General features: G+C 34.5%; 1 protein-coding gene across 1 annotated transcript in view; it reads right to left on the bottom strand.

Moving 5' to 3' along the window:
• Window positions 1-710: 710 nt before the first annotated feature.
• Window positions 711-24,820, bottom strand: part of ADAM10 (ADAM metallopeptidase domain 10) — a 150,615-nt gene continuing 126,505 nt past the window's right edge. The window contains exons 11-16 of the mRNA XM_081289709.1: window positions 16,079-16,229; window positions 15,126-15,309; window positions 14,217-14,325; window positions 13,326-13,546; window positions 3,681-3,807; window positions 711-1,157 (exon numbers count right to left, since the gene is read on the bottom strand). Coding sequence (XP_081145835.1) covers window positions 1,063-1,157; window positions 3,681-3,807; window positions 13,326-13,546; window positions 14,217-14,325; window positions 15,126-15,309; window positions 16,079-16,229 — 887 coding nt within the window. The 3' untranslated portion in view covers window positions 711-1,062. The remainder of the gene's footprint in view (window positions 1,158-3,680; window positions 3,808-13,325; window positions 13,547-14,216; window positions 14,326-15,125; window positions 15,310-16,078; window positions 16,230-24,820) is intronic.

Raw genomic sequence — 24,820 nt, 5'->3', positions numbered from 1 at the left:
TTTAGTGGTTATCTATGATCAGTGATGATATGCTGAAAAAAACTTCAAATATTTCAATAAAGACAGCTTTTCTTTTTCATATCAGACAAAAACATAATTAGCATACTTAAAATATATGAAAAACACAAAAGTAGGCTACAAATAAAAAGAATCATTTCACTGACATAATTCCTACCAAAGTATGAATCAAATTTTACCTATCAATTAAAAATTGGAATTGAATTAGAAAATTTAAAATATGTAAGCAGAAACTAGACACACAAAGAACTCTAAAGTAGTATGCTGCTTATGTCCAGTTTGCACAACACTTAAACTGTGTTCCTCAGCATAGTCACTCATGCTCATAGCAGCCATTTGATAAAGAAAAAATGAATCTAAGAACCAACTCTATCATAATAAAAGAGTAAATGGATTCTTGTTTCAAAACTGCCTATGTAAAGCATTACAGAATCCTGGACCACTGAATACCACCATTCTCTGTTATCCTGAGTATGTCAATTAAACAGTAATTTTTCATTAAGAGCGGAAAAATTTTATAATACAAAGAAACATCCATATTGCAATTTCTGTTTACAATTGCACACAGAAGTACAGTGTACGTAAGAAATACATGTCTGCATATAACAAGGTATATACATTGGCAAGTGATGTCTCCAATGTTGAGGTGGTCGAGCCTCTAAGCCTTGATTGGCAGTTGAAAAAAATATCTATGTCAATTTGTGAAGTTTATTGAGAGCCAAGTTTGACTGCAAGTGAAGAAAATGCAGCAACGAAGAACAGGGAACACGGGGCACATAATAATTTTCTAAGACTTTGTGCCATTAGGTTAAAAATATCTGTCCATAAGAAAATTGGGTTTCTTTTCCACCCCACCCCCCCAAATTGGTATTTTCAGGCTTTAAATTTTAAGTAGTTCCACCTGGTCTGAGGACATGATCTCTTGCCATTTTTCTTCTACTATTATTTGAGGGTTTAGTCTGGAGATGATGACTTAATAGGTTTCTCTTTGGAGTGAAGTTTTCCCATTGTAGGCACTAGGAAGAACCAAGGCAAAAGCTGCAATTAACGTCTCATGTGTCCCATTTGATAACTCTCCCGGGGCCTCTGACGCTGGGGTTGCTGAATGGGCTGTGGAGGTCTCCTCCTCTTTAAAGTGCCTGTGAATTATAAACAAAAGCAAAATAGTTCTCTGTGAGCTTTCAAATCTTTAAAAACAACGTTGCTATTTCAGTAAGAAAGGTTAGAGAGAAGCACTATTCAACAGAAATATGAGCCACATAAATAATTTTACATTCTGGTAGCCACAGGAAAGAAACAAGATTTAAAAACAAATTGAAGATGTACTCAATATGAAAAATTATTAATAAAACATTTCATTTTTATACTATCTTCAAAGTCTAGTATTTTATACTTAATAGCACATATCAGTTAAAACTAGTCACTTTTCAAGTGTTCAATAGCCACAAGTATTAGTCAGATTAATCTAGATTAATGTCACAGATTCTGAAAAAAAAAAAAAACATGCATGATAAAATGACCATATGTATGAGCAAATAACTAAACCTCTCTGACACTTGGAAACCCAGTCTGTACAAAAGGAATAACAACTAAACCATACAGTATGTTTGAAGATTTTATAATTCCTGCAAAAGTGCTTGGCATTTTTTATGAAAGTTCAATAAATGACAGCCAGTTTCTTTTTTAATCTTTATTTTAGTTGTCAATGGACTTTTAGGTATTTTTTTGTTTATTTATATGTGGTGCTGAGAATTGAACCCAATGCCTCACACATGCTAGGCAAGCATTCTTCAACTGAGCCACAACCCCAGCCCCAACAGCCAGTTTTTAAAGGTGCTATTTCTTTAAAATGAAATCAATATACAAGTAAAATATTTGTTTTACTTGAACAGGACCACAATTTATGATAACTAAATTGCTAACATGTGGCCTTTAGAAATTCTTTAAAGCTAACATTGTGAATTTAAGAAAAGCAATAATATCAAAATCAAATTTCCAAGTCAGGAGCAGTGGTGCATACCCCAAATCCCAGTGACTTGGGAGGCTGAGGTAGGAAGATCTCAAGTTCACCAGCCTCAGCAACTTAGTGAGACTCTATCTCAAAATACAAAATAAAAAGGGCTGGGGATGTGGTTTAATAGTTAATTGACCCTGGGTTCAACTGCCAGTACCAAATACACACACACACACTCACACGTATGTATGTGTATGTGTGTATTTTTTTTTTTTTTTTTTTGTAATTGGAAAGAAAAAAATTCCTAGTTTTGAACTACTTTGTGTAGGGTAATGCATAGTAAAAGAGGGAATATTATCCCTCAGCTCAGACTCTCCCCCTGCAATTGCTTTGGGCAATGTCTGCCCCCATACCTGTAATGAACAAATGTCCTAAAAGTGGCATAAAAGCCACAACTACATCGGAGAAGGGGAAGGATAAATAAGGTGAGGACTAAATCTGGAGCAGTGGCTTCTTCCCTTTTTTGCTCCAATGCTCAGAACAAATCTAAAGAGAATCTCTCCCAAAAGCTGTGTCTTCCTGAGAGGCAAATAGTAGAAAACAGAATCAAGGAGTTGTTTTCAGGGATACTTGACAGTGGTTCTTTAATGACTGAAGCCACTGCCCTAGGACTCTGGCTCAGACTGGCATCTATATATACTCCCCAAAAACTTCACCCCTGGGAAAAAGGAGTATCATGCTAGAAAATATTTCTATTATTAAAACAATATTTTAATAGCACAACTATTTTAAAATATAAACACTAATAATTTAAACTTAGCTTAACTACTGTAACCAAAAGACCTGACAAGAACAATTCTAGAGGTGGAAAAAGGTATTTGGTGCTTATAGTTTGAAAGGTCTCGGTGCACAGACAGCCAACTCCATCGCTCTGGGCCCAAAGTGAGGCAGAATATCATGGCAGAAGGGCATGGAGGAGGAAAGCAGTGACCCACCCGGGCCTGCAACTTTCTACCTGCCCACGGTTACTGCCTAGTTAATTCATATTAGCGGATTAATGCATTCATTAGGGTAAGGCTCTCATAACCAAATCATTTCACTTTCTTGCACTGTATTACACTTGAGCTTTTGGGGGACATCTCACATCTAAACCATAACAACTACCACAATAGAAACAAAGAAAAATATCAGTATATGAAAGAAAAACAATGTCAAGCCAGAATAAGAATTTTTAGTTTTAAACATTTTTAGATACTCAAGATATATTAGCAATAAACTGGCAGTCATTAGCTAGACTAGGTTGATAAAAAGCACACTTAAGCAACCCGGCGCATTGATACACGCCTGTAATCCCAGTAGCTCAGGAGGCTGATAGAGCAGGATTGAGAGTTCAAAGCCAGCCTCCACAAAAGCAAGGTAATAAGCAACTCAGTGAGACCTTGACTCTAAATAAAAACAAAATAGGACTGGGCATGTGGCTCAGTGGTCGAGTGCCCCCAAGTTCAACCCCCAGTACCAAAAAAAAAAAAAAAAACCCAAAACAAACAAACAAAAAAACCTCACAATTAAACATCAACTAAATCATTCATCCAGTAATTTCACTGTCAAAGGAAAGTTCTGTAATGTTATTTACTAACGACTCATTAATTCAATTCACCTGCTATGGCTCTGAGTTATATAAACACACACTTTGTTCAACTGTACTTACCTGGTAGTGGTTTAGGAGGAGGCAACTTTGGATTACTACTTGGAGTATGAACACTGCATATCTTGATAAATCCAGCCATTAACATAATCAAGGCAATTCCCATGAGTAATACTGCCCACCAATGAGCCTAAAAATAAACAGATTTTCCACTGAAAGAACTCTCAAATGTTTTAGAATATAAAATGTAGAACAATTTAATTTTTAAAGAACACTTATTGGAATATGCACATCTATCATATCTATGCACATTTATTAAGTATTTAAAAAGTTTAAAGGAAAAAAATAGATATTACCCAGACTTTCACCTCCTAGAGGAAGCCACTCATCCTATTTTCCTTTCATTCTTCTATATACAACTATGTCATACATAACAAACACACATGCAAAATTAAGGTCATCTTGTGCATGGTTTATACCACATTTTCCCATATTACTAAGTATATTCTGATTTAAATATTTCCTTTGTGTTTTGACTTTTTAATCTTATAAACTGCATTTTGTTTGCTTTTATATTTTCACAGCTCAGAAGGTATATAACTTGCATTAAACTAGTAAGCAGATTTTTAAAATACTATTTAGCTTATATTGTTTTCTAATTATCAAAGACTAGAAATTCTCTTTTTAAGTTCCTTTTCCTTTATTTTAATTTTACTTATTTGTTTGTTTTGCAGTACTGAGGATTGAACCTAGGGCCTCATCCATGCTAGCTAGGCAAGCATTCTACCACTGACCTATACCTCCAGCCCCCCTTTCTTTCCCTATGACACTTGGAATTTGAGACCCAGACTATTCTCATGATATGTATCTTAGTTTTGTATATATTTTCTTCTTCCTTATAATTCATTCATTCATTCATTGATTTAGGGGTTAACTATCTTTCTATTTTTAAAATATTTATTTTTAGTTGTAATTGGACATAATATATTTTATTTATTTATTTTTATATGGTGCTGAGGATCGAACTCAGGGCCTCACACGTGCTAGGCAAGTGCTCTACTGCTGAGCCACAATCCTAACCCCAATATCTTTCAGTATGAAAAATGGAAGGACATATACATAATACAGCAAACAAGTGAAATTTACCTAATCTGAGAAGGAGTCAAAAACTTCACATAAGTCACATTAAAAAAATAAATTAGCTAAAAATAAATAAAACCTTTAAAAATTATTATTAGTATAATCTTATTTATAGAAAAATTACATATAGTCAAACAATAAAAAACCCAAAAATATAGAAAAATTACTACTTCCATTCTTAAGAAATTCTATTTTATAATTAAGTATCAAACTATTTTAAGAAAGCATATATTAATAAATATCATATAAAATATTTACAATTTTAAAATTAAATCTTTACATTGGTTTATTATAGACTAGTATAATATATATAGTTACTGTTAGATATTTCCAGCAAAACTCATATTTAAAAAGATTTTCTACAATCTGGGGTCTTGTAATAAACAGCCTACTGCTACTCTGCACCATTTATTTTAACCAGCAATAATGAAGTAATTAAAGTAATAGATGCTTAAATTAAAATGCATGTTGTGGCAAAATATACCCAGGCACTTTTTCTGTGTGCATAAATACTTATATAAATTTTTCAATAATTTGTTTCATTTTGAAAAAAAATATTAAATTTACAAAAAAGTTCCAAGAAAAGTATAACAAGCCTTATAAAATCTGGAAACACCTGGGATTAAGTTGCATATACCCTGCTGTTACTCCTGAACATATTAACATATAATTCCTACATCACAAGGGTGTTTCCAAGGTAACTAGAATACAATCAACAAAATCAGAAAATTAGTGTTAATTCACCATTAACATTTAATCCTCAGACCCCATTCATTTGTCATCTGGTTCAGAATCATGGGCGATATATTTTGCTATCATGTTTCTTTAGTATCCTTCAGTCTGGAGATTTCAGTCTTCCTTTGACTTTTAAGACCTTGACACTTTTGAATATCACAGGGCAGTTATTTTATATGCAAATATCCCTCAATTTGGGTTTCTCTGATATTTATGATTAGATTCAGGCCATGCATCTTTGGTAAGAACATCACAGAAGTTATGCTGTTCTTCCACAGCATCTTATCAAGTAACACAATTCTGATTTTATTACTAGTGATGTTAACTTGGTCACTTCATTAAGTTGCTATCTGCCAAACTTTGTCATAGATTTTTTTTAATCTTTTATAACCAATAATTACCTTGTAGGGATGTAATTTGGAACTATGTAAATGTTCTGTTCTTCACCAAACTTTCAATTTATTATTTCCTCATGGTTTCCTATTTTATATGAGTTATAATATGTTATGATCATTAATGTGTTTTTGGATATGTCCCCATCATTCCTAGAACATTTTCTTGCTTTATGGCATAAGTCCCAGATTTATCTTTTTTTTTTTGGGGGGGGGGGTACTAGGGATTGAACACAGGAGCACTCAACCACTGTGCCACATCCCCAGCCTTATTTTGTATTGTATTTAGAGATAGGGTCTCACTGAGTTGCTTAGTACCTCACTTTTACTGAGGCTGGCTTTGAACTCACAATCCTCCTGTCTGTCTCAGCCTCTCAGGTTATCTTGTTTTTAACTACCACAATCCTCGGATCAATCATTTCTTTAAAGAACCCTGATTCCTTTTAGTCCTACTCCTCACATGTAGACATTCTCCTCAACCCACTTCCAAATTGACATCCCATTACAGCTGTCCCTCTGTTGGGGAGGCCTCTTGCCTGACTTCCCATTCAGATGGTCTTCCCCATCTCACACCCTACCAACCTTCAAGCTCCAACATCCTGTTCTGTAGCACTGAAGCTCTTCCCTCCTGGCATGGATGCCTATCTTGTGTATGTGTGTGTGCTTGTGTGTGTAATCTTAAAAGTAACCTTGGAATGATTTATACTTAAATGTGGTTTCTCCAAAGTCAGATATAATTCTCAGATTACATCTCTGCACAGGAGAGCTCCATAGCCATCTTCCTTCTTTTCATTTTTATTTTGATTCTGCAAGCTGTCAAAAGTGTCTCAGGTTTGTCCCTATTATCACACATTATTGAAGGGACTACAAACCCAAACATCTAAAAGGGAGAAAAGGTGTAATGCAATTCAACCTTTCTGCTAAAAGATCTGATTTTTCAAGAGAAGCTACAGATCTGAATTTTTACATGATATTTATTTTTAAATGGTGGCAAATCATCCAAATTTTCTAAAAACAATATGTAGACTACACAAAACATGTTGTTGACAGGGCTGGATCTGGCCTGAAAACTACTTTTTGTATTCTGAGACTGACAAACTTTTCTAAAATTTTCTTTTGTTTCCTATAGAAAATAATTTTCAGAGCTCTGTTCTCCTTATTAATCTTTAGGATGATATTCCCTTTTTATATTTCCTGTGGACTCCTATTGTTTTTTTCTGTTTTCAATCACTCTCAAGTAGTAAACCCTCAAAAGGCAGGATATAGGACTACCTTTCAGTGTCAAAACAGTACAGGACAATTTTGAGCAATGAAGGACATTTAGCATCCTTGGCCCCATCGATCAAATGCCAGTAGAGCCCCTCAGATACTCTAATAACTACTGTACATTTCCAAATATTGTCTGGGGAGGTAGACCTGCAACGTGATCTAATACTGGAGAGCAAAGGGACAAGGATCTTGCTACTACTTTCAGGTTGATGGCAACTTGTGTCATAAAGAGATGCTTCTATCCTTAATGTTCATCATTCTAACACAGGTCCTCCTAGTCTTCACTGATCACAACCATTCTCCACATGGCCATCAGTGCTAAGACTACAGAAAATATGGAATTGACTATGTAACTCCTTTATGTAACATTCTTCTCCAAAAGCTTCCTACCAAAGATTTTCAAGATACACCACTGAGAAAGAAAAAAAAAGTAAAAACTTGACTACACAATAAAGTATAGCAAAGTATGATATGATTCTACTTACTTTTTCTTGAGTATATATGCTTATGGCAATACAGACTAATTATGAAGAACATACAAGAAATTCATCCTGGGAAGACGGGGGTGGGGGGTTTCAGAATAAAAAGAATACCTACTTTTGCTTGTTTTTTTTTTTTTTTTTTTGGGGGGGTGGTACTAGGAATTGAACTCAGGAGCACTCAAAACACTGAGCCACATTCCCAGCCCTATTTTGTATTTTATTTAGAGACAGGGTCTCACTGAGTTGCTTAGTGCTTTGCTTTTGCAGAGGCTGGCTTTGAATTTGCAATCTTCCTGCCTCAGCCTCTTGAGCCACTGGGATTACAGGTGTATGACATCACACCTGGAAAAAAATGCCTACTTATAAACATATTACTTTGTCAATTAAAAAAGAATAATTAAACTTTTTGAAATTACAAAAAAAAACTTTTAAACTGGAAAATTCACATTTCTATGATTCTGCCATGTTCTTTCTCTCCATAAAATATCTCTATACCCTCTGCTGCTATGGTCCTTAAGAACTTAGCTCTGGCCTCACCTTCTTAAAAAGAGGGCTTCCTCAGGGAAGGGGCTGGAATTCAGTAGAAGAGCATTTGCCTAGTATGCTTGAGGCCCTGTGTTCTATCCCTAGCACCTCCTACCCCCACAGTGCAAGACTTCCCTAGTAGGGCTTCCTATTTTCCGTGAAAACAGCATACAGAAACTGAAAATGTGTTTCTAAGGACTTATCTTCTCTATCCCAAACTGAATTATGTGTTTCTTAAATTTTTATTCTTCCACCTCAGTACCTAGCCCACAACAAACAAACAAAAAACACCACCTGTTGTACTAGTTATTATAGGCAAATCATTATTCCAAATACTGACCTCAAAATACACCTAAGAGCCCATTTATTATTTCTAGTTTGCCCAAAACAGACAAATAATATGATAATAAGATCTTATACAGAGACCACACATAATTTTTTTTTTTTAACTTCAAACGATAGTTTTTCAGTACTTACACAGTCTGAAATAGCAAAGCAAGAAGTGTAGTAGTGAGAGAAGCAGACTGGAGGAAAAAAGGGCTGGATTTAATGGTGGTTAAAACTTTGTAGAAAACAAAGGTCAAAGGACCTAGTTCCAGTTCAGATTAACAGATATTTACTAAAACATGGCACTTGAGAACTTCTAGTTCCCTCAAGCAAATGTTCCTGGCCTTCCTCCAAATTTTTCTAGGTAGCTACATATTTCAGAAGTCCAAAGTTTGAGATTATTTCAGTGGCAATAACAGCAGCTTTTTAAAATTTATAGTTTCTAGGGAAATGAAACATGGCAATGCATAGAAAGTAGCAAGAAAAATTAAATAAACAATGATGCATTTGAGAGCATAGTAACCATGGCCACCTTTGATAAAGTTTTTTTGTTTGTTTAAGGCTCCTTTTAAAAGAGAAGTGTCAGAGTGAGTAAAATTACATGTTTTTATCTTTTACACACTACAAAGTGGTATGGGGGGATAGTACATCAACTAGACTACTAAATGCAAATATGTATATTATTTCAAAAGAAAGCATCACAATTTGTCTACTTATTAGTCTGAATAAAAGCAGAATTATCATTTTCTCAGTAAATATTTGATAAACACTAATTGTGTGCCAGGCTCTCATCTGTCACAGATACAGGGGTGTTAAGGAAAACTTAAAAGAAAAAGAGAAGGCATTCAAAAGTTTTAAAAATGACCTGGAAGTTAACAAGTATGAGAAAATAAGAACCAGCAGACAGACGGTATTCAATATAGTTATTTCTATAAAGCTAATGATAAGTAAAAGATCAAAATTTACTGGTCTAATTTATCATGCACTAATTAGAATAGTATTTAATTTAATAATCTAAATAAATAAAGAACCTATAAAGTAATAAATAACTAAACTGGTCATCAGCTCAAAAAAATGTGTGGGGAGAGTGATGGAGAGCTTCTTTTCTATCTTTCAGGAGATACTATAATCTGAACTTTCACCAAAGGTTCTTCTGCTGTCCTTCAAACCCTCCATTCCCAACCACCAGCAATACACCAAGCAGAATGTAAGTGGTTACTAAACTTTTGGTTACTTTGGCTTAGCCAGGGAAAGCAGGATAAAAATATCACAAAGGGAAACATGAAAACATTGCAGATTCAAAGCTAAGACCACATGTACACCTTTTTTTCCACATAAATTATGACATTTGAGAAAGCTAATTCATTCATCTACCAAATGTACAATGCATCCTTACCATTTGCTAAGCCCAATGATCACATTACATCTTTACTGTTAAAGCTTCAGAAGTATGTGTCCTCTTTCACCAGGACATGAAGGACTCTAGAGGACTATGATCACCTCCCATTTTCTTAAATTAAGGGTTCTCCAAATGACTTCTAAGGATACTAAGGGTTCTGAAAGCCTTAAGGGTTTCTAGAATTTGTAAGTTTGGATGAAGTTAAAAAGATGAATATATGATACAACTTCTCCCAATTCTCCTAGATGACGAGAGGATGCAATATTTTCTAGACACATTTGAAAATCCACACAGGATCTTGTGCTCTGTGAAGAATTTGGGAAACAGTGTTCACTCATAAAGAATATTAGATGTATGGGTTGGGGTTGTAGCTTAGTTGTAGAGTGCTTGCCTCACATGTGTGAAGCACTGGGTTCAATCCTCAGCACCATGTAAAAATAAATAAATAAAAAGAAGGTATTGTGTCCATCTACAACTAAAATATATATATTAAAGAGAATATCAGGGCTGAGGCTATAGCTCAGTGGTAGAGCACTTGCCTTGCATGTGTGAGGCATGGGGCTTTTGATCCTCAGAACCACATAAAAATAAGTAAATAAATAAATAAAGATACTGTGTTTTAAAAAAAGAATATCAGATACTTCATCATAAAATTAGAGTACAGTATGAGAAGTTAATTCAAAAATGAAAAAACGCTGATTCTTGACCAAATAATGACTTTAAAAAATGAGTTCCTGATAAATCTGAATCCATAAAAGAAAAAACACACATAAGTAGCAGGTGATAAAAGAAGGGACACACAATGATAAATTTGGAAGGGAAAACAAGTAAAAGATGGTTTTCTAGAATGTCATACCTAACACAAAAGATAGAGAAAATGAGAACACACATCGACTGTGGAAGAAATTGAAAAAGAATTATTAATGCCCTCAAATCCCACTTAAAGATAAGGAGATAATGATTCTGAATCTCAATAGATTTACTGCAGAATACTCTCAAATTTTAAGACCTAGATGACTGACTTCTTGATAATCTACAGGATGTTTATCATTATCTCCTAGTCAGTCTCACAGTAGACACTCAACAAATACACGGAATGCAGTTTTGAAAAATTTAAATGTAGTTATAAACAACTCCTCCTCAGGAAAGAAAGTATCAGTTACATGGCATGCCAAGAAGTACTGAACTATTAAGGTTCTTCCCACTCTATGCTTCATGGAGAAAAAAGTTGTCATAGAGTACCACAGAAAGGAGATAAAAGGCCACCAGGCATCCTAACAGCCTACACTATTCACTACAAACACCCTGCCCTGATATGATGAAAGGTCAAAACATGAGCTTAACCAGGTCAAGCAAAAAAATAATAAAATTCCAGTTCTTTTTGATTATGTGCACTTGACCTAGTAATATCCACAAATGCATCAGCAGCCTAAGGTTACTCCTCATGCATTATGGGCCATGCTATTTGAAAGAGTGGCACTTAACAATATAAAATTAAATCATGTGCTATTCCAAACTCATTTAAGACAAACCTGTATAAACCTAGAAGTGTTTATTAATCAGTTCCAGAACATGAGAAAAGGTTTCATTAAATCCACCAATTTAAAATAAGAAAAAAGGTTTTTAAATGGTTAAAAGATCCTATCTATTACATTTTTAAAAAGTGGGAACAAATGAGTTTTTAAATTCTAAATAATTCAATGAATCAAAATTAGAGATAATGGAGAGAAGTAAAAAACTATTGGCTTAAGCCAGGTGCAATGGTGTATGCTTGTAGTCCCAGTAGCTCAGGAGATTGAAGCAGGAGAATCTCTTGAGCCCAAGACTGTGAGACATCCCTGGGTAACATAGTAAGAGATCCCCATCTCAAAGAGAGGAGGGGGGAAATACAGATGATATGAATTTAAATTGTACCTAGATAATTTAAAATATCTAGCATAACATATACTCAGTAGAATGTAATTTTGAGATTCCAATTAATAAATTTCTTTTTCTGTGTACATTGTCCTCTAAAGAAGACAAATATACTAAATTTCAAGTTACTAGAGATAATCAGAAAGGAGAAAAATATCACTGGATCTGAGCTGAAAAAAATAATGGAAGAAAAAGCTAATAAAATTAAGTTGCTTGAAGGCATAGCATTGATAAATGCCAGAAAGATGATCTGAATCCTTATGTGATTCCCAAAGCCTGTGTTCCACTGATCTATGGTACCAGGAGGAACCTCTGGCTTAACAGATATTTATGGAACATCTATTATGCAACAAGCACAAGAATACAAAAATAAGTAATATTATGTTTTAAGGAGACTTAAAGTAACTGTCCAATTATTTGATTTGAAACTTGGCCCCCTAAATTCAGTTTAAATGACACTCCCATTACACAGCCATTACATATCTAAAAGTCACATATTCTAACATACAAGGTATTATTTTCTTATGGGTAATAAGTACCCTTTTAATGTTGAAAGTAATTATAATTTTTTTATTGTAGAACATTATTATAAGAGTAACAAAAGGGACTAACATCCCACACAGACTTTTATGCTTTTAAGGTATCCTTAGTCTTATGCATTCTCAAAAGTGTGTGCATGCGTGTGTGTGCGCGCGCGCACACACACACACACACACACACAATTTAAAAAGTAATCTGAGAAAGGGAGACATAAGTTCTAAGTCCAAGTTCATTCAGGCACAGTACATTCTCAAATACAGAGAAAGTTTCCTACAGAAATTTAAATCACTTAGAATGTATGAACATTTAAGTGAGTTGATCTAGTCATTCTCAGCAATCTTTTAAGAAAATTCTAAGTAATTCAATATTGCACAATTTGGAGATGTGTGGACTTAAAAATTAAATGTAGTTCAGTGGAGTAATGCTGGATGAACATCCATAATCATTAATAGATCTGCAAAAGGCTGTGTATCTGATCTTATACTGTTCAATATTTCCTATCATGGATCACATAAAGACACAGAAACTATACTGAAACTTCAGAAAATCACCAATTTCTTTCTCATCTCTCCTGTTCAGCAAATCGGAACCCACAGCTGGCTATCTATCATACTGAGACAAGGGAGAAGTATAAAAAGCAAGCAGGGCTTTCCAAAACAACTTGAAGGAAAGTCCCATGAAAATGCTCTAATCACATGGACCACAAGAGGAAGTAACACATTCCAGAGATAAGGAACACAGTAAAACTGAATAATTCTCATCATTTACTAACCAATCTATGAATGAAACACAGGTGGAGATTTTGATCACTTTGAAAGAAATAATAACCAAGAATATTCAAACTTCAAAACCCTTCAGATAAAGCAAATCCAGTATAAATAGGAAAGAAGTGATTTTCCCATAACACCGCCGACCTCTGACCAAGTAAAATTAAGATCAAACCATTTTAAGTTAAGATTTCTCTATAGATAAAAACTCTACTTACCACAATCCACTCAGCAATGTTTTCATAAAGCTCTGGACTAAAAATTGCTTTTTTAAGCCTAGCTAGAGGACCATCAGCATCTACTAATCTGCACCGCATGAAAACATCACAGTAGCCTCTAAAATCATTGCAAGGGGATCCAGGTTGCAGAGTGATGGTTCGACCATTGAACTGCTTGCTCCACTGTATAGAACCTGTGCTGGCACAAGTTGATGGATCCACTGGAAAAAAGTTAAAGAATAATTTCTTAACGGACCAGTTAAGGAAAAGGGAAAGAAGAAACAGCCTAAAATCATTACTATGACACGATAAATAGACCTTTCTAGTTCAGCTGAGTAATGTCATTAATAATTCACCTTAATGTTTCAATATAAACAACCAACCAGCAAGTCTTATGTCTATAATGAATTTAAAACTTTCTAACCATATTTGTATAAATTACTGCCATAATGCTAGCCGTGTTTTGTCTAGTGTATTATTAAAATAGTACATTTTAGGCAAGATGGGTGCAGTGGTGCACACCTGTGATCCTAGCAACTTGGGAGTCTGAGGCAGGAGAATCACAAGTTCAAGACCATCCTCAGCAATTTAGTCAGATCTTCAGAACTTAGCAAGACCATCTCAAAAACCAAAAAGTGCTGGGGATGGAGCTCAAGGTGTAAAGGTGCCCCTGGGTTCAGTTCCTAGTACCAAATAAATGAATAAGAAAATAAGTATAAAAACACTGTAGGGATTCTAATGCTAGAGACACAATGCTATGTTATATTTAAAATCTTCTCAAAAGAATAGAGTTAGCTAGGAACTATTATGTCAAAGTTTAGAACTTAATATTTAGGACAAAATAATGGTTTTTAAAGCAGATTTTATACTCTTAGATCTTAAAAGCCTTACTTTTCTTCATACAGCAGACATGACATAATTCCTTATCATCTTTGCCATCAGAACTGGCACAAGTACATTCCTCCAAGCCATATTTCTCACAGATAGAACCTGCACATTGCTGGAACAAAAGACAAATTATTTAAAACCTTTATATAGTCAAATGTGCCTATAGTAACAGGCAGGTATAAGCTTCTATGTCAAAATAATTAAGTGCAAATATAACTGAAAAACAAACATAGAGCTAGGAATGTGGCTCAGTAGTACAGCAATTACCTAGAACGTACAAAACCCTAGGTTCAATCCCCAGCATCCCTGAACCCCAGCCATGGGGACTCACATAGATGGGTATCAGAACTGAATAATACAAACACATTTGAAAAAGAGTAAATCCAAGTAAGATAATAACTCTTCTAAAGTGATGTCAACAACAACAAAACCCCAACTAAACAAATGCAGAGAAAGATTAGATGAGCATTAATTTTATGTTGGTTATTATGACTCCTCTATATGCAGAGAAAAATGAAATTTTCTATGTGTAGAGGAATAAGATATTTAGCAATGAAAGCTTTAAAGACTCACATTTAAGGACAATGACCAGAAAAGTTCTTTTATTTAGGCTGTTAAAATATTAATTTATAAAACTTAAAAGCAGCATAGACAGTCATATGCCTAGCTGTACTATACATTTCTCCAGGGAATACCAAACACATGTCATTGGAAAGATAAAAGACAAATCAGTAGTTAATTGGATGCCAGTAGGCACTCATCCCACATAATACATTCATAACTTCATCTGGGAAGAAATGCGGATGTTACTGAGAGTCCAAGATTAATTACTTTACATAGCTTTAAGTGTCAACAAATACTCTGAAAAAGTAGTCTCTATAAATATAAAAACATATAAAATCAAATGCTTACCCCATTAATACACACTTGTGTATGCCTATTACAGTCTGTGAAGTTTGGTTTAGGATCAGATGCTGGGCAGAGAGCTGTGCCACCATTACATATCCCTTCTTTCGCACAGTCTGAATCATCACGACACTTCTCAGACTTTGACTTAAATGTACACTGTGCTGTACAACAAGGACCTTGACTTGGACTAGATTAAAAAGTGAATTAAAACAGTGAATCACTAGGTATTTTCTGTATACTCAGAAATGCTTCTGATTTTTAAATCATTAATTTCATCATTTAAATGGTAAAAGTGTTACTGCTACTAGTATTTAAATATTAATAAAACTTGGAAGCTACTGTATTTGAACATTTTAGTAAGTGAGGAAAATTAAGCATCTGCTTTTTAGCCCAAATATGCTATATTCAGTATTCTTACTCTATTTTCCTTTTGTAAAATATTATAATAGAAAATGGATTTAATATTAAGGAAGTTACCAGTGTTTTAATAGTTATATTATACATTAATCAATTTATCAACTTTTCCATTTTTATGCTAAAATCAAACTAAAATACATATACCAGTCATTTAAAAAATATTATACAAACTATATTCCATTGCATATAATCTGTCACTACTGAAGTAATCTGATAAGGCACTAAAGTACTCCATACTAACTAATATCTGAAGTTAAAATTCTAAAAATATGGAAGATAGTCACATTTTTAATGTTAGCAATTAAATAATATGTATTTTATTAAGCAATTATAATTATTTGTTCTTTTTTAACAACCACCACAAAAATTATAAGTAATTCAAACTGCCAACTGGATATTAAATGCCATTCCAGAAAAAGTAAAATGCAACAACAAAGACAAAGTTTCAAAACTATAAGCATCTCTTAATCTCAGTTTTAAATCTATCAAAACTGCTTTTAGGTAACTTTACAGGAACATTACTAGAATTAGTAAGGTACCTGCAGTGTTTTCCGGGTTTTAGTTTGCATTTTTTCCCCTCTGGCTGGTTTGCATCAAAGCAACACTCATCTTTACACTGATCACTATAGCCACAATCGCATTCTTCACCTTGCTCTACCATTCCATTTCCACATATAGGTTGGCCAGATTCTGAGGAAAATAAAAGAAAAGGTAAGCAGTGTTTGCAAACATTAAATTTACTTAAAAGTCACAAACTTACTAGAGCTTTGTAACAAAGGGAGAAAGGAAAACTTTGGTGAATTAGTAAAGAAAAATAAACGAGGAATCCGGAAATCAGGAAACCTAGTTTTAACAATTTAAGAAGCAATGTAACCTCAAGCAAGCAAGTCCCTTCCCTTTTGGCAGCCTCTGTTTCTTAATCTGCATAGTGAAAGGGTTTGAGTTAATGGCCCTTCTAAGGCCCCTTAACCTGTTATTTAGTTTAGGCCACATTGTGTTTTATTGAATAATGACTACTATTTTTAATGTTAGCAACTAAATACCATACCAATGCAAATTAAGATAGTGCTTCATCAACCAGGAAACAAAAAAAAGAAAAAAATCATTTTCTTACAGAAAATTTCAAACACATATAAAAGTAGTAAAATAAAAAGCACAATGAACGCTCATGAATGCTGTACTTGTCTCAGTTATTTCCAACATTTTTTTTTTCTGTAGTATTTTAAAACAACCCCACCTAACATAGCATGGTTCCTATAAATACTTCAGGAGGCACTTTTAAAAGATAAGGATAAAGGATAAGAAGATTTTTCTTTTTTAAACCTAATCATAATAACATTACCACATCTAAGAAAATTAACAGGATGTTTAATAGCACCTAATAGCCAATACACATTCAATTTCCCTCAACTCTCTCTTTACAACTGATTTTAAATCACATTTCCAAACAAGGTTTTCCCAACCCCAATTCCCCACCTCATGGTTTTGCTTTTGGTTGACACATCTCTTAAGATATTTAATATAACAACTTACTCTTTTCATTTTTACATCATTTATTTGTTAAAGAAGTTGGGTAACTTTGCCCTATTAAATGTCTCACATTTTATTGGGCTGACTATAATATAAGCCTCACACATTTAAGGCAAGTGCTCTGCCACAGAGCCACAATCCAAGCCTGCAAATAACTAATTTGAAGTAATAATTCTATGTGAGATGAATATTAATGCATAATAAATATTGTGTCCATTTTCTGACTATCATTTTCCCTTTTCTCCCAAATTATAAAATTTATAGGAACCATAAAACTACTATTGGACTTAAAAAACATTATTACTAAGTAATTTCTAAAAGATGTACATTAGTTTTGCTTCTCAGCTAAACCAGGCATCTAGGGAAGAAACATATTATTTATATTTTTTGTATTCCTATACAGCCTAACAATAGTGATCTAGAACTTGGTTAGTTAAGGATAGACAGTATGATCTAAGTACAGTGAATAATTTTAGAAAATTTCTTCAACTCTATTTTAAAGTACAAATTTTTGTTGATGGAGTTTAAAATTGTAATAATGGGTTTGATTCCCACTAGTTGCTAGTATGCTAGAGCAAAAAGAATAAACCCAGCATATCCTAGGTATAAATATGAACAAAAAGAATAAACCCAGCATATCCTAGGTATAAAATCTTGTACTCTTTTCTTTCAACTAGACCAAAATCAAAGTGGAAAATAATCAGAGTACAGACTTTAAATGAAAATTAAATGAAGAGAAGGGAACACATCTCAAATACAAGAACCCTACATATAGTACATCTGAATAAAAACATTCTAGAGAGATTGGCTTTACATTTAGAAAGTTCATTCTTATCCACAACCACACCAACCATTAAAGGAAATTGTAGAGGTTATTGAAATTCCATCCCTCTGTATAATTTTGTATCATCTCTTTTGTTCTCTAAAATTAGAAGAATGCATGTGTACCCATACGCAAAGCAATAATGGTTTTTTCAAGTCCAGTAATAGTTTTATAATTCCTATGAATTTTATAATTTGTGAGAAAAGGAAAAAGTGATAGTCAGAAAATGAACACAATATTTATTATCCATTAATATTCATCTCGCATAGAATTATTACTTCAAATTAGTTAGTTGCAGGCTTGGATTGGGGCTTGGTGGCAGAGCACTTGCCTCACATGTGTGAGGCACTGGGTTTGATCCTCAGCACCACATACATACATACGTACATAAATGTATTGTGTCCATTTACAAGTAAAAAATATTTTAAAAAATTAGCTATTTGCTAACAGCTTAAATACACAGATACTATATAAAATGCAAAAATTAGCTGAGTATGATGGTATACTCCTGTAATTCCAGCAACTTTCGAGGCTGAGACAAGAGGATCCCAAGTTCAAGGACAGCCTCAGCAACTTAGTGAGACCCTGCCTCAAAACCTACAAAAAAATAAGAGAGATGTAGCTCGGTGCTACAGCACCCTTGGGTTCAAGGGTTTAAAATAAAATTATAGTAGGTACACATTTTATTGTAATTTAAAGAACTAATTTCCTATAATACCTAAAAAGCAACATGCTTACTTGTTAAAATCAACTTCAATCAAAAAGTTTACTATGAAGACTCAATTTATAAAGTAAAGACCCTAACATCTATAAGTACTTCTATATTAAAAATCAACATAAAAACATCCCTGATTACAGTAACAAAAATGGTAACATTAATGTGATTTCAACCTACCATTTTATTATTTATTTATTTATTTATTGGGGGTGGGGGTACTGGGGATTGAACTCAGGGGCACAACTGAACCACATCCCCAGCCCTATTTTTTGTATTTTATTTAGAGACAGGGTCTCACTGAGTTGTTTAGTGCCTCGCTTTTTGCTAAGGCTGGCTTTGAATTTGTGATCCTCCTGCCTCAGCCTCCCAAGCTGCTGGGATTACAGGTGTGCACCACCACACCCAGCTCAATCTACCCTCTAAAAAGAAGCCTTTAAAGGAAAAGGCCAAAGATTCTGAAATAAAGGATGAAAAGACAAACTACAGGGGCTGGGGAAGTGGCTCAAGCAGTAGCGCGCTCGCCTGGCATGCGTGTGGCCTGGGTTCGATCCTCAGCACCACATACAAACAAAGATGTTGTGTCCACCGAAAACTGAAAAATAAATATTAAAAAATTCTCTATCTCTCTTCTCTCTTTAAAAAAAAAAAGAAAAAGAAAAGTCAAACTACACTTTTGGAGAAAATATTTATAAACAATTATCTGATAAATAATTAGTACCTAAATTATATAAAGAAATCTCAAAGTTCAGACTGGGGATGTAGCTTAGTGATAGAGTGTTTGCTTCGAATGTGCAAGGTCCTGTGTTCAATCCTTAATATCAAAGAGAAAGAAAGAGACAGAGAAAGAGAGAAAGAGAGAGAGAGAGAGAGAGAGAGAGAGAAGGAAATCTCAAAATTTAACAGGAAAAATATCCCATTAGAAATGACAAAAGAAAAAAATCAATAGGTATTTCACCAAAGAAGACGTATAGATGGCAGATAAGCTCATGAAAAGATGTTCAACATCTTTAGTCATCAGAGAATTACAAGTTAAAAGCATGAATATCACTACACTCCTATCAGAAGGGTTCAAATAAAAAAAGTGAAAACATTACACTAGTGAAATGAAGAGAAACTGAATTCAGCCACGCGACCAGCACTATTCATACTAGAGGTTCGAAACATAGAAATTAACTAGTGAGTTCAAATTAAAGACACATAACTCTTAATTTACCTTTTTCTTGCCCAGCTCAGAGACAGCTTCTCCCAGCTCTTGCCTCTAGCCACCTGATGCAGTAGCAAGGTTTACACAAGAGGCCAGAAAGAGAGAGAGAAACACGCCAGGGAGTGAGCTTTTATTGGGGAACAAAAAATTCAGGGGAAAATTCCATCCAATGAGGGTCGAGGGGGGAAGCATTCCAAGGTCAGGGTCAGTGATTGGTTTTCAGGTCAGTGGTCAGTCACAACCCCACACGGACAAGCCCTCACACCTGGGGAAGGGTGGGGAAGGCTCTGACACAGCTTGTCTAAGCACCTCACACCCAGCCAGGGAGGTAGCTCAAATCACGTGCAAGAACGGCTTCCCACACTGAATCATTCATACATTGCTGATGAGAATGTAAAATACTGCAGTCACCCTAGAAAATATGTAGTTATATACAAAACAAAACAAGCAATTAACTATATGGACTTAAAGCATTTACCCCAAAGGAAAATAAAAACTTATGTTCACACTAAAAACTTACACATGAACGTTTATAGCTAATTTATTCATAACAGCCAAACTCTGGAAATAGCCTGGATATCTTAACAGGTGAATGGTTAAACAAACTTAAATAGTATCATGGAATACTACTTAAAATAGAAAAGAATAAACAATTGCTACAAAGTACTTAGTTATTTATTTTACTGGGGATTGAATCTAGGTGTGCTTTACCACTAAGCTAACTCCCCAGCATTTTTTTTTTAATTTATTTTGAGACAGGGTCTCTCTAAATTGTTAATGAATTTGCAATCCTTTTGAATTGCTGGGATCACAGCACTTGGTTACAAACAAGTTACACAAATCTCCAGGGAATTGTGCTCAGTGGAAAAAAAAAATAGACAATCCCAAAAAGTTATATGCTGTATGATTCCATTTATATAATAATTTGAAGAGACAAAATTACAGAAATGGAGGTTAGTGGAATAGGAGAGTGAATAAAAGAGTGAACAGTAGGCCATGTGCTTATTAATGGGCAACATCCTTTTGCTGATGAAATTGTTATGAATCTTGACTACGATATTGGGATACTTAAATCTATAAATGTGATAGAATTGTGACAGAATTGTATGGAACTAAATAAAGACAGAAATGAGAGCAAAAGAAATTGGGAAAATCAGAATAAGATCTATGGACTGCATATATCAATAAAAGTCTTGTGGTTCTGATATTGTACTACAGTTTTACAAGATATTACCAGTAGGCAAACTAGGTGGAGAATACAGAAAATCTAACTTCTCATAACCTTATGTGATTTTATAATCATCTCAAGGACATTTTCCATTACAAACAAAAGGCTAGGCTTATCTGAGAATCTGCCTCAGTTCTTATTTAACACCTCTTTGAGTGCTCTTTATGTACACTCAGTGTTTGCTCTGAAGTAACTTATAATCTTGTGAAAAACAACAAGGACACACAAATAAACTTTAGGACAAAGTAGAATATTTAGAATTCATTAAATGCCTCAAGAGAGGCATAATAGATTAATGAAAAAAAATTGATATGTACACACAATGAAATATTCACTAACAAATAGGAATGGACTTCTGATATATACTATAAAATGAGCAAACCCTGCAAATATTGTGTCAGAGGAAATAAGAGATATAAAAGAATAAATATTGTATGATTCCACTTGTATAAGGTACCCAGAATAGGCTAATTCATAAAGACAGAAAGTAGATTAGAGGTTACCAGGAGCTGAATGGAAAAGGAAGCAGGAGCTACTGCTTAATGGATAAGGAATTCTGTTGATAAAAACAATTCAGAGGCTGGATGTGGTAGCACATGCCTGCAATCCCAGCAACTCAAGAAGCTGAGACAGGAGGACTGAAACTTCTAAGCCAGACTGAGCAACTTAGTGAGGCGTTAACCAACTCAGAAAGAGCCTGTCTCAAAATAAAAATAAAAAGAACTGAGGATGTAAAAAAGCACTTTGTCATTGTCAATCACCTGAACCAAAAAAAAGAAACAACTTGGAAAGATAATGGTGATGACTGCACAACATTGTGAATATAATGTCCCTAAACTGTACTAAACTGGTTAAAATATAGCAAATTTTATTTAATATATATTTTACTATAATAACAGAATTTCATAGCAGTTTAATTCATATTAGCCCAAACTCATCCAGCACATGTGTTCATCAATAGAAAATGGCTGAACAAACTCGGATACATTCATGTAAGGCAACACTACAAAGGAACAAAAGAAAAATACTAGTGATGAATCTCAAAATATTATACTAAGTTGGACCAATGAACTATGGCAGGAGCCAAAATCCAGCCCAGACCACCCACACCAGCCCACGCAGGTTTTAGGCTGTCAGCAGGCCTGGTTCACTCCTTCCCCAGCGGGGCAGACATGGCCAGAGCATAGCTTTTGGAGCAGGACTGTCCCTTCCAACCAGCAGACTACCACAGGAGGTCAAGCCCACTGGCTGAGTCCACCTACTTCAACTTACACAGGGCCCAGATCCAGGATGCAGTAGCATCCATTGAGGGACACCAGTAGGGTCTGGAAGCCCAACATCAAGGTGAGGTACAGACAATCTGTACGGGTACTACAAGAATATAGGGTAGAAATTGTAATACTTCAGATCCATACTGCAAGAAAGGAAGATATAGACAACATGAGAAAACAAGGGAGGAAAGTGCCCCAAACAAACCAGGACACTATTATAACAGAACCCATGGACAGTGAAGTTGATGAAATGTCAGAGAAGGAGTTCAGAAAGTTCATAATTAAAATGATCTGTGAATTAAAGAATGATGTAAATGAGCAAACACAGGCAAAAATTGATCACTTCAGTAATGAGATAAGAGAATAAATACAGATAGCAAAAGATTACTGAGAGAGACAGAGAGAGAGAGAGAGAGAGAGAGAGAGAGAGAGAGAGACAGACAGACTCTGAAAAAAAAAAAACAGCCAGAAATCCTTGAAATGAAGGATGCAATAAATCAAATAAAAAACTCAATAGAAAGCATAACCAACAGACTAGATCACTTGGAAGAAAGAAAGTATAATCTGGAAAATAAATTTGATCAAACTGTGAAGAAAGTTAGAAACCATAAACAAAACATCCAAGAATTATGGGACAGCATCAAAAGGCCAAATCTAAGAGTTATTGGGATAGAGGAAAGCACAGAGCTTCAAACCAAAAGAATGTACAATCTCTTCAATGAAATAATATCAGAAAATTTCCTAAGCATCAAGAATGAACCGGAAAATTAAATACAAGAGACTTATAGGACACCAAATGAACAAATCTACACCAAGGCATATTATAATGAAAATGCCTAGCATACAGAATAAGGACAGACTCTTTTTTTTTTTTTTAAGAGAGAGAGAGAGAATTTTTAACATTTATTTTTTAGTTCTCGGCAGACACAACATCTTTGTTGGTATGTGGTGCTGAGGATCGAACCCGGGCCGCACGCATGCCAGGCGAGCGTGCTACCACTTGAGCCACATCCCCAGCCCAAGGATAGACTCTTAAAAGCTGCAAGAGAGAGGAATCAGATCACATATGGGGGGACCAATTTGTATCTCAGCAGATTTTTTTCAACCCAGACCCTCAAAGCCAGGAGATCATGGAACAATATATACCAACCTCTGAAAGAAAATGGATGCCAACCAAGAATCTTTTTTTTTTTTTTAAGAGAGAGAGAGAAGAAGAATTTTTTAATATTTATTTTTCAGTTTTCGGTGGACAACATCTTTATTTTATTTTTATGTGGTGCTGAAGATTGAACCCAGCACCCCGAGCATGCCAGGCGAGCACGTTACTGCTTGAGCCACATTCCCAGCCCCCAATCAAGAATCTTATACCAAGCAAAACTAAGTTGTAGATTTGATGATGAAATAAAAACCTTCCATGATAATCAAAAGTTAAAAGAATTTACAACTAGAAAGCCTGCACTACAGAACATCTTCAACAACATATTCCAAGAAGAGGAAATGAAAAATAATGATGAAAATCAGCAGAGGGAGGGATTACACTAAAGGAAAATTTAATCAGAGGAGAAACCAAGTCATATTTAAATACCAAAAATAAACAAAAATGGCTGGGAATACAAATCATGTCTCAATAATAAGCCTGAATGTTAATGGCCTAAACTCACCTATCAAAAGACACAGACTAGCAGATTGGATTAAAAAAAAAAAAAGACCCAACAAAATGCTGCCTCCAAGAGACTCATCTCATAGAAAAAGACATTAACAAACTGAACGTAAAGGGTTGGGAAAAATCATACCACTCACGTGGACCTTGGAAACAAGCAGGGATTTCCATCCTTATATCATAAAGTAGAAATTTATTTAAATTAAAGTTAATCAAAAAGGATAAAGAAGGACACTTATAAATATATATGCCCCAAACAACGGAGCAGCTATGTTCATCAAACAAACTCAAGTTCAAGAGTCAAACAGACCACAATACAATAATTTTGGGTGACTTTAACACACCTCTTTCATCATTAGGTAGATCTTCCAAACAAAAGCTTTTAACAAAGAAACTATAGAACTCAATAATACAATGAATAACTGTGACTTAACTGACCATATATAGAATATTCCATTCTTCAATGAGAGAATATACTTTCTCCTCAGCAGCACATGGATCCTTCTCTAAGAGACCATATACTATGCCACAAAGCAACTCTTAGCAAATACAAAAAAGTAGAGATACTACCCTGCATTCTATCAGATCATAATGGAATGAAATTAGAAATCAATGATAAAATAAGAAATAAAATCCACTCCAACACCTGAAGACTAAATAATATGCTACTGAATGAACAATGGGTTACAGAAGACATCAAGGAGGAGATTAAAAAGTTTTTAAACGTGAATGAGATCATAGATACAAGATATCAAAATCTCTGGGCACTATGAAAGCAGTTCTAAGAGCAAAGTTCATTGCATGGAGTTCATTCCTTAAAAGAAGAAAAAGTCAACAAATAAATGAC

The sequence above is a fragment of the Spermophilus citellus genome (assembly GCF_964194105.1).
Source record: "Spermophilus citellus genome assembly, chromosome: 4".
NCBI lineage: Eukaryota > Metazoa > Chordata > Mammalia > Rodentia > Sciuridae > Spermophilus > Spermophilus citellus.
Note: the sequence above shows the minus strand (reverse complement) of the source record. Positions and strands in the feature narration are given on the sequence as shown.